The sequence below is a fragment of the Scyliorhinus torazame genome, chromosome 6 (genome assembly GCF_047496885.1).
Source record: "Scyliorhinus torazame isolate Kashiwa2021f chromosome 6, sScyTor2.1, whole genome shotgun sequence".
NCBI lineage: Eukaryota > Metazoa > Chordata > Chondrichthyes > Carcharhiniformes > Scyliorhinidae > Scyliorhinus > Scyliorhinus torazame.
The window spans coordinates 169,279,989-169,291,812 of NC_092712.1; the positions used below are offsets into that span (position 1 = coordinate 169,279,989).

The following is an 11,824-nucleotide window of genomic DNA, read 5'->3' on the forward strand; positions in this document are numbered from 1 at the left end:
ATGCAACTGGCACAAAACTGACTTATCTTTCAGACAGCAAGGAGAAAATGCTGGAATCCCTTGTTTCTGTGCAATGTTTCATCTGGTAGCTGATGGAGTGAGTTGGTGACTACCAACCCAGAAGGCTCAGCCTGATTTTGTTGACAGGTGCTTGGTTGCTTCATCACTTTAAAGGGTATTTCAATTTTGACAAATGCAAGGCTGGATACTGCATGTCTTTCATTTCCACTATAGTTTTAATATACCTGTAGTAAAACTTAACATGAATTGGACTTGAATCTTTTTTCATCCTTTTTAAAATCCTTCATCCATCCTCTTCACCCCTTCTGTCCCAAGTCTGAAAAAGTTTTGTTTTTCATTATGAATCTGAATCAATGGGCCAATTTCGGAATATCTTAAACCTTCATTTATGGACAGTTTACCATGATAGACATTATTTTGTGTGGTATCTCAATTTCTTCCCTTTCTTTTCCGGTTCTAATCTTTACTGCTGCAGTGTTTGTCTTATTTTGCCTCCACAGGGATCATCATGAATGTCCGGTGTCTGCCTGTACCTGTAAGTGCATGCAGTTGGATACAACAGGAAATCTAATCCCAGCAGAAACATTTCAGAGCTAAAACAGAGGAAAGAATCCAAGACACTTGGTTTCTAATTGTCCTTGAAAACCTTCATGTGTACCTTCTGTTGACTGAGCATCCGTTGCTCTCAAAATACTGGAAGAAAAATGTTACATCTTAGCAGTTTGATGTCTGAATTATTTTGAGTTATAGCAGAAACCAGCCTGGTTATGTGCTATATTTTTGGAGCTAGTTCAGTTGATTTAAGACTTTCCTGGACCTCTGAATATCATCCATAATGATACTAAACAGAACTTGAACTTGACACAAGAAATTAACCTATATTTATCTTCTATCTCGAGCAGTAAATTCATTTTTAGTTCAAACTCATGAAAAACTGAATTCAGTGTTCTTAGAATGAGACACTTCAACAAAGACTGCGCTTGGATTAATGTACAAATTATACAGTTTATTTTTAGTTCCAGGAAATTAGAATGAATGTATATACAAAGAGGAGCATGAATGTATGTACAAGGAGGATATGCCGATATAACCTGGCATTAAGCAAGATTCAAGACTGGTGTCTTATTGCACCAATATGATTTGTTTCTCTACGTTTTGCTTAAGTGCCATCAAGAGGAGTACACTTATTGAAAGTGCCTAAGACACCTGGTCCTGCTTCATGCATCAGTACTGATTTCTGTTAAAATTAAATTCTTCCTGTCATATAATTAAGAATGTGGCCTAAGGTGTACTAAATTTAATTAATTCAGTAGAGCATACCATCTTTCATTTCTTTGCAAAAATATTGAGGTATATGGTCCTCTACTGAAGCAATAACTGTTTAGGCAAATACTAATAATGAATGAAATCAGATTCAGCTTAATTGTGACATCTAATATGACATTGGCCATGTTAGTGAAACATTGACAAAATTATCTAGTAATGTGCAAAAAATACAGTCATATTGGTTGTCAAAAAATGTAATTACATCTTGCACAATTTGTAAACTGCATTAACTGTTCATTAGTGCTTCTGATATGTGCATGTGCCTAAAACCAAAGGTCTTCTATTTTAATTGGTTTCTCAATAAATTTGTAAATAAAGTGTACATATTTGTATCACAAAGTATTCTTCTTCTAAAAATGACCCAGTTATTTAGGGGGTCATTGAGGTTTTGCTCTTCATATTTTTTCTTTATTCAAATACATGGTTTTAAGGGCAAAATATCAGCAATGATATGAAGTTGGTGTTGTGCAAGTTTGAAAATTAAAAATTACATAGCCACATGTATTAATTTCAATTTTTTGAAAAACCTAAAGTGAAGAACTGATAGAAATGTAAAACCAAATAGGTGAACCACAAATTATGACTAGATTGTGCCACATTTATCTTAATTCTTAAAGATTAAAGCTGGCAAAAATTACTGAATTCTATAATTTTGAGGTCCTGAGAGAAGGCATATAAAATTGTTTCTGCCATGTTGAGATCATAAACAACGTTGGGTTGGGGGAAGTGAGGTTGGTGGGGAAAGGAAGCATTAGTGGAATAAAAGTTTTAAAATACCTACCACAGTAAAGAACAAACAATTTTTATATAGGTGGCATATCCTGGGATATTTCAACATTGTACTCTTGGAGCACTAGCTCATCTTTTAGTTTTCTTAACTGCATAAATCATTATATTCTAAATAATTCTATAATGGAAATGAAAAATAAAATTGTCCTTGCAGCATTCCTTTCTTCAATGGCCATTTTTCTCCTAATTTTTCATGATACCCTGGGCTAGTGCCCGGTCAATTCCAGCCCCACTTGATCCACAGATGAAATTAGATTTTTACATTGAAGGGTTGCAACAATAACATTGTTCCAGTTTATGTTCCGAGTTTTAAATCTTTCAAAAACGCAAGTGGATTATGGTCCGTATAGACTAGGCTTTGCTTAATATAATGTGGGACATAAACCTCAAAATGCTAAGAGCTCGTAGCAATGCTATGGCTTCCTTCTCAATGGTGGAGTACATCCTTTGGCACAGACTGTTTTTTAAAAAACTTATCTTACTAGCCTCTCTATTCCCGACTCGTCATCCTGTAGTAACACTGCCCCATCCTCGGGTCACTGGCATCTGTGGTCATTTTAAAGGGTTTAGAAAAACCAGGCCTGGTCAATATGGCCCTCAATTTCTCAAAAGATGTTTGGCATTCTGCAGACCATATAATTTTGACTTGTTTCTGCAATTCATAGTCAAAGGTACTATGGTACTAATGTTGGGTACAAATTTTCTGTAAAACCCACCCATGTCTAGGAACCTTAATCTCCTATTTTGTTTGGGAATGGGAAAATCTAGTACCACCCTTACCGTGGCTGTTTTAGACAATGGGTTTAACAGCTGGCTTGTAATGCAGATCAAGGCCAGCAGCACGGGTTCAATTCCCGTACCGGCCTTCCCGAACAGGCAGCGGACTGTGGCGACTAGGGCCTTTTCACATGAAGCCTACTTGTGACAATGTTATTATTAAAATAATGGCACTGGCACTCCCTCAGCCTCAACTTCTGTGAGAGATGACTGCTAATCTATGTAACTCTGGGTCTGCCTCCTGGGCCTCGATTAATGAAGCCCTACCAAACACTTCCTTGGAGTTATCCCCTCCAGGATAGTTTTGGCTATTCTAACATCCGATGGTGGTGTGACTTCAATTTCTGGTGGTGGACTTGCTTAGCTATTGCCCTGATCACCACACATGATGGAAAAATATCTGAAAACTGTTCTGTCTCCTTATCAAGCCTCGGACTCTCTCTCATCATGAGTGAAGCAATAACGTTCACTCCTGCCAAATCATTGCCCAAAAGTAAGTCTACTCCCATCTACTGGCAACTTCTTAACCACTCGACAAATACTGGACCTGATAATAAATCACATTCCAATGGTACTTCGTAAAAGGGCAGTGGGGTATAATCTCTTTTTAGGTTTTTTAAAAATATAAATTTAGAGTACCCAATTAGGTTTTTTCCCACATTAACGGGCAATTTAGCTTGGCCAATTCTGCACATCTTTGGGTTGTGGAGGTGAAACACACCGACCGGGAAAATGTACAAACTCCACCGACAGGCAGTGACCCGGGGCCGGGATCGAACCCGAGTCCTCAGCGCAGTAAGCAGCAGCACTAACCACTGCGCCACCCTGCTGCCCGATCTCCCCTTATCCCATTCGTTATCACCTTATCTTTAATTGGACTCTGAGGGAAACCAAATGACTGCAGTAAGAGACTTTGCGCAGAACCGGTGTCCCTTAAAATTGCAATGGGTTTGGCGTATCATTGGATGAAAATGGGGTCATCTTTCCCTTAGTCAAAACACCTGCGTATCTGTCTTCTACTTAATTTGCCAAACCTGCCCCCACAGCTGTATTTACCTCTGGTGTTTAAGTTCCCACAGGAGCTACAGTCTGCCCTGTAATATTCTCCATTTTCGTTATTTTTTCTGAATCCTCCTTATGAACACCAACAAGTCCTATAGCTTTCCTTGCAACTTCTGCAACTTCCAACATACTGAATGATCGTGTCCTACTTTATTGCAATCGTCACACTTAGGCCTTTGAGTTTCACGTCCACCCTCCACCTTCACCCTGGTCAGAGGAGATCGCTAAGCATTCCCAACTATCCATTCCTTAGCATGGTTACCTGCTTTCCTTTCACTATCCCACTTCCAATCCTTTTCAAAGTTATGGGGGTGACAGAACAAAGGTTTAAATATATGGATCAGCTCGTAATCGTCCGCCATTATTACTGCTCGTTAGCAGTTATCACACTTTGGGCTTCAACATGGGTTCTTATCACAGAAGGTATCGAATTTTTTAATTTGGCCAAGGGAATTGTTTCTCTGAGCTTCATAGGTAGTTTCAACCGCCAATGCTCATGCCCACCTATTAAAATTGTTCTGCATAACCCTTTCAAATTCCATATCTGTCCTAGCCTTTTCTTTAACTTCTGAAATTTTTGCCTATATGCACCCAGAATGTATTTTTTTTATCTGCGCCGGCCCCGTCTGTATACTTTGCATGGATACTGTCCACTTTGCCATCAGTTAGTCCGTTTGAGTCCTGTTTTCTCAAATGCAATGAAGAATGCCGCTACATCCTTTCCTTAAATTTTAGTAGGTCCTGTATAAACATAAGCATATCCCCACTGGATGAGATTCTAGGGGTGGTCTCCCCTTGAGCTCTTGGCAGCTCTCCTTTAATATCCAGTGCTTTTAAGCTGAAACTACCTCCCTTTTGCTTTTTTAAAAAAAAAATATTCAAGGCATTTTACACATTACATGACCAAACATTCACGTGAACAGAAACCACCAGTCCCCAACCTCCCCCGAAACGAACACCTCACCACACCCACCTTCCTAATTCTCCACCCCCCCCAAACCACCTTGAAGAAATCAATGCACGGTTTCCACCTCTGGGTGAACCCCCGTTCCGACCCCCGCAAAGCGAATTGATCATCTCCAAACACAAGAATTCTACCAGGTCACACCCATACCCCTGCCTTCAGCGGTTCTGAGTCCCACCAGCACAACAAGATCCGTCTCTGGGCTATTAGGGAGGCAAAGGCCAAAACATAAGCCTCTCCAACTGGGCTGCCAGATCTTCTGATGCCACCTCTGGATTCGGGGCCACCCCCATACCCAGAATTTTGGATATCACAAGAACCCCCCCCCAACCTCGGACACACCCTGAACATGTAGACATTATTCGCAGGACCGCACACACACCGCCCACACCTATCCTCCACCCCTGCAAAGAAATGACTCATCCGTGCAACCGCCATGTGGGCCCTATGCATCACCTTAAACTGGATGAGGCTTAACCTCTCACACAACGATGATTCACCCTTCGCAAGGCCTCTTTGCACATCCTGGCCTGCACCTCCCATCAACTCTTCCTCCCAATTACGCTTACTCTCCTCCATTGGAGCGCCCTCCTACTCCATCACTCTCCCCACCCCAACATCAGACCCCAACAACAGCTTGTCCTGCAACAACGGAGGCGGCAGCCCCAGGAAGGATGGCACCTCTCACAAAATCCCACACTTGCTGGTGCCTGAACCATTCCCTTTGGGCAACTCATACGTTTCCTCCAACTCCTCCAGACCTGCAAACTTGCCCCCTTTGGCCAAGTTCCTAAATTACTCCTTCCCCACCTGCCGCAACCCCCGGAACCTCGCATCCAGCCCCGTCAGCACAAACCTGTGATTATCACGTATCGGTGCCCACAATGACATGCCATCTAATCTGAAATGCTGCCTGTACTGGTTCCACACCCACAACGCTGAAACCACCACTAGGCTCATGGAGTACCAGACCGATGAGAACAGAAGGGGCATCAACAACAGTGCCCTCAAACCCATCCCATCCCCATACATGAAACCACCTCCACCAGCCCCCACCTCCACTGCCCATTTCCTCACCATTGCTATGTTTGCTGCCCAATAATAATCAAACTTGGCAGCACCAGCCCCCCCTCCTCCTCCAAAAACACCCTCCTCACCCGCAGCGTCTTCCCTGCCCACAGAAACCCCAAAATTATCCCGTTCACCTTCCTAAAAAAGGAATTGGGAACAAAGGTGGAGGTGTTCTGGAACACAAACAATAACCTGTGCAGCACTATCATTTTAACCATCTGCAAGTGCCCAGCCAATGACAGCGGCAATATATCCCAGCTCTTAAAATCTGCCTTCAACCCCTCCACCTGTCGCACCAAATTCAAATTGTGTAACTGCACCCAACTCCGCACTACTTGGATTCCTAGATACTGAAAACTCGCCCCCAACACCCGGAACGGTAACTCTCCAAACCTCCTCTCCTGCCCACTAGCATTAATCGAAAACACCTTGCTCGTCCCCATGTCCAATTTATACCGCGAGAACTGGCCAAATTCTGTTTAGATTTCCATTATCCTTTCGAAGCTGCCCACCGGGTCCGAAATATATAACAGATCGTCCGCATACAGCAAGACTGTGTTCTGCCACCCCCCTTCACCCCGCTCAATCCCTTGACACCTAAATGCCATTGCCAGCAGCTCTATCGCCAAGGCACCCCTGCCTCGTCCCCTGGTGTAGCCCAAAGTACCCCAAACTCGTTCCGTTCATCCAGACACTTGCCATCGATGCCTTGTACAGCAGCCGAACACACTCCATGAATCCCTGGCCAAACGCTAACCAACACATCACCTCCAACAAATACACGCACATGCACTCCACCCAATCAAAGGCCTTCTCCTGCTCCTCCAAGGGCATCATAATAACATTAAGCAGCCTACACACATTCAGCAACAACTGCTGCCCCTTCACAAATCCCGTCAAGTCCTCCCCTATCACCCCCGGCACACAAGCTATCTGCGCACTGCTCTGGGTCCCTATCTTCAAAATCAGGGACAATGGATGCCTGTGACATGGTTGGTGAAGGGGGGTGGGGGGGAAGAGGGGAAGAGAGAAAGCTCCCATCTACCTTGCGCCTCATTGTACATCCTCACTGGTAGACTCCCCAACTCCGCAACAAAACTTCTTGTAAAACTTAATTGGGAACCCATCAGACCTCTGGACATTCCCTGCCTTCATCACACCAATGCCGTCCGTCACCTCCCTCAGCCCGATCGGGGCACCAATCCCTGCACTCTCCTCCTCCACCCTAGGGAATTCCAACCCATCCAGGAACCGTCAAATCCACTCCTCCCCGGGTGAAGGCTCCAACTCGTACAGCCTTCTGTAGAAGGCTTTAAATATCGTGTTCACCTCTTCTGGGTCACACGCCATCTTACCCTTCTCATCCCAGATGCCAGAACCCATTCCCCCTGGCAACTCAAACTCCTCCAAGCTCGGGAAACCTTCATCAATAAAGAGATCCCCAAATCTCATGATCCCTGCCCGCTGCCACCTCCGAAACCCCCCATCCAGCTACCCTGAAGCGAACCGGTGGTATCACATATCGGTACCCACACCGACACCCCCTCTAACCCCCATGTGCTGCCTCCATTGTCCTCAGGGCTGCCACTACTACTAGGCTTGTGGAGTACCGAGCCAGCGATAACGGCAGAGGTGCTGTTAACAATGCCACCAAACCCGTGTCCTTACATGATGCTGCCTATACTCGCTCCCACACCGACCCCTTCCCCACTACTCACTTCCTGACCATCACAATATTCGCCGCCCAGTGGTAATTAATGAACCCCTGAAGCTCTTTAGCTGTCGCCGACACTCTTCCCCGACCTCGGGTTCGATCGGTCCAGTCTCAGATCCAGGACCGCATTAAAGTATCCCACCCCATAATCAGCCGATGAGAGTCCAGGTCCGGAATCCTCCCCAGCACCCACCTCATAAATTCCACATCGTCCCAGTTGGGGGCATAGATGTTCACTAACACCACCGGCATCCCCTCCAATTTCTCGCTTACCATAACATACGTTCCTCCACAGTCAGACACTATATTTCCCACCTCGAACACCACCCTCTTATTGACCAAAATCGACACCCCTTCGTTTTAAAGTCCAATCCCGAATGAAATACTTGCCCAACCCATCCCTTCCTCAGCCTAATCTGGTCCCCCACCTTCAAATGCCTCTCTTGGAGCATGGCCACATCCGCCTTCAATTGCTCGAAGTGTGCGAACACACGGGCCCTCTTGACTGGCTCATTCAGTCCTAGCATGTTCCACGTGACCAGCGTGGTCAGGGGGCACCTTGACCCTGCCCCAGCCCTTCCCCGATCAACCATATTCCCTCTTGGGCCAGCCTCCGGCCCGTGTCCCACACCTCCCCAGGCCTGCCAATGGGTGCTCACCGTCATCGATCCTCCACCTCTTACACTTTAAATGTCCTACCCGTCAGCAGTACTCCCCCCCCCCCCCCCGATCCCCTCACTAACCTTCCACTCACCCCTATTGTGTTTCCATGAACTAGCCCGCCCAGATAGCCTGGCAGCCCCCATCCATGGCGCCTAGCATCCTACACCCCATTGATTCCCCTCGACTCCTACTCGAACATTAGTGCAAACAAGCAAAAACAACCCCTCTGCAAACCCAAACAAAGAGACCAACCTCCCATCCCTTAACAAAGAGCAAACCTGACGCCGAAAAGGAAAGAAATGGCCCCAAACGTAAGTTGGCAGCATCATCACAGCACCTTCACCAAAGTTCAAAGTCCACCTTTTCCTGCGAGTCCATTGTCTTCAACAAATTCTACCGCCTCCTCCACCGAACCAAAGTATAAATCCCGGCCTTTGTAGCTCACCCACAGACGTGCCGAGTACAGTAGCCCAAAGTTCACCCCTTCTTGTAAAGGGCTGCCTTGACCTTCTTAAAGCTTGCTCTACTCTTGGCCAGCTCTGCACCCAGGTCCTGGTACTCTGATTTCACTGCAGTACCTCGTCTGCCTGACTGACCTCATAATTTGCTCCTTGTTCTGGAACCGGTGCAGCCACACCACCATCACCCTCGGCGGCTCATTCTTCTGGGGCTTCCTCATTAGCGCACTGTGCAATCGATCCACCTCCAAAGGCCGTGCAAATGCACCCTCTCCGAGCAGCTTCTCCAGCATCCTCCCCACATACGCGCCAGCATCTGCTCCTTCACTGCCCTCCGGCAGGCCCACGATCCTTATGTTCTGTCTGAGTGACCGGTTCTCCAGGTGCTCGACCTTCTCCTGAAGCCGCGTCTGCTGATCGTGCATCAGCCCCATCTCCGCTGCCATCGAGGCAAACTGCTCCTCGTGTTCCCCCGCCACCTCCTCCATCTTCTGGATCGTATAACCCTGGGCCGCCAACTTTGTTTCCACAGTCGCCCACCGCCCTGATCAAATCCACCACCCGGGCCAGGCCCTCTAGACTGTCCTTCCGTTGCTGGGTGAACTTCTCGTTTAAGAAGATCACCAGCTGGTCCGTCGAACACTGAGCCGGCAGGGCTGCTCCCTGATCCTCCGTCATCTCCAGACTCATTCCCTCTTTTTCGACCAGTTCTGGCCCTCAGCTCTGCACCAGAGGGTCAATCTCTTCCACACTTTTTCCGCCCCACTCCCCTACCAATCAGCCATATCCCTTCTTAAATCAGCCGAACCTGGCACGCGTCACACACTCTTCCGGGTGCCCCAAGATCTCTGCCATCATCTCTCTCCACCCAACTGCACCACACGAACCACCCCCATGTCAGCAACCTTCCCCCCCCCCGCACCCAAAGAGTCAGCCCATTTCCCGCCACCCCCCCCAAAGAGCCAACCCATTTCCCGCCCCCCCCCCCAAGAGCCAACCCATTTCCCGCCACCCCCCCCCCCCCCCCCCCCAAACCACACAATCTTCCTCCTGGCAACCCCCACTTCACTCCTGGCCTCTGACCAGCCCCCCCCCCCAACCACCAACAAAAAACAAAAGGCACACTCACCATCACCGCTCCCCCGTCATACCCTGCCCCAATCCACCCATCCAATGTGCCCCACACATTACACAGAACTCCACTAAAGTTCAATGTCCTCACACTCCTCCCATTCCATGGTCCCGCAAAGTCCATTCCCTCCTCTGGCTAGTCAAAATAAAATTCTTGCTTTGTGCATCACCCACATGTGGACAGGGTACAAAACCCTGAACTTCACCCCCTTCTTGTCAAGGGCAGCCTATATCCGACCCTCTGCTTGGCCAGCTCCGCACCCAGGTCCTGGTAAATTCCCAGCTCACTCCCCTGCCAGGTAAACTACTTGGTCTGCCTCGCCCATCTCAGGATCTTCTCATTATCCAAGAACTGATGCAGTCTCACCACTATCACCCTCGGTGGCTCGCCCACCTCCTCAACTCCCTGTGTGCCCAATCCACCTTGAGGGGCCAGCCAAAGGGCCCCTACCTCAGCAGTTTCTCCAACATGCTTGGCACATAATTGGCAGCCTCTGTAACTTCCATGCCTTTGGGCATCCCCACAATTATGCCTCAGCCTTTTCTGGCTGCTCAACGCCATCTCATCTCTGCTTCTAGTGAGGTCAACCAATCCTCATGCTCCACCACCGATTACTCCACTTTTTCGATCCCCAGGCCCCGAGCCTCATGCCTCTGCTCCACACGCTCAGTTGCCATCCTAAGCAGCTCCACCACCTTGGCTAAATCTTCTGAGACCTTCCTCTGCTGCAGAAATTTGCCATTGAGGAATTCCACCAGCTGCTCCATTGACTACTGGGAGGGCAGCGTTGCCTCCCTTGCTCTCTGCCATCTTCTGTGTCGCACTACAAAACCTTTCTTGCTCCAGCTATTCTCTTTTCCTGTGGCACTCATCCGATGAACCATACATCAGAGTATTACATTCCCTGGGAACTCCTGCACCTTTTGCCCTCAAATGCTATACAATTTGGGTGGGGAAGGACCGAAAAAATTCACCTCGAGTGGGAGCCACCAAATGTGCGACTACTCACTCCATGGCTGCCATCTGAAGTCCCCTCCCTTTTGCTTTTTCCACAAATTCTAATTTCCTTATTTCAAATGCTCTTTCCTCATCTTTTCCCCACATCTTTTTTTTAATGCCCTCCCATGCTCAAATTGCAACCAAATCCTCACTGGATTGATTTCTCACCAGAAAGCACTTTTTAATGCTACTTGCTGGACTGCTTACTTGTATCTCCTGTGTTTCGAACAGACCAAAGCCCTCAACTAATACATTGTACATCGCGGTCTTCATAGCTTTAACCGTCATCTCTGCTTTTAATGCACTTGTCAATTCAATTAACTTGCCTTTTCAAAGCCCTTGTAAATAGATCAAAGTCCTCCATCTGAAGAAAGACTTTAGCTGCTTCCAGAGCCATCCTGTTATGCTATTACAAACCTGGTGCCTCTTTAATATGTACCTTATCCAAAATTGTCACTGTCTACTTTTCCAAAGATCCCAACACTGAGCTCCCCCTGGAGTTATATCACAATATCCTGGGTTAGTGCAGTCAATTTCAGCCTCACTTAACCCCGAGTAACAACACAGGTGAAATTGGATTTTAAAATACCCGAGGTCCTAGGTTGAGCCCAATAAACAGTCACCAGGTTTGTAACTTTAAAACACAAGTAACCTTTTGTGTACAGTATTCTAATTGAAGACAGAAAATGTAACTACCTACTACCCTTTCCAAACCCACCCCCTCTACACACCCACTCACAGACAAAGAACACAATAAAGGAAAGGGAAAGAAAATATTAATAAAAATGAAAGGATAAGGATCTTTGATGCACTGAGGTGACTTGCAGTCAATGTCTTTGAAGTTCAGG

General features: G+C 46.9%; 1 protein-coding gene across 2 annotated transcripts in view; it reads left to right on the plus strand.

Annotated features, from left to right (window-relative positions):
• Window positions 1-1,669, plus strand: part of mios (missing oocyte, meiosis regulator, homolog (Drosophila)) — a 65,801-nt gene extending 64,132 nt beyond the window's left edge. The window contains exon 11 of one of the 2 annotated variants that reach the window (XM_072509077.1): window positions 522-1,669. In XM_072509077.1, coding sequence (XP_072365178.1) covers window positions 522-618 — 97 coding nt within the window. In that variant the 3' untranslated portion in view covers window positions 619-1,669. Of the gene's footprint in view, window positions 1-33; window positions 486-521 lie in introns of those variants that run through there. The other variant, XM_072509079.1, reaches the window with a different exon arrangement.
• Window positions 1,670-11,824: the final 10,155 nt, after the last annotated feature.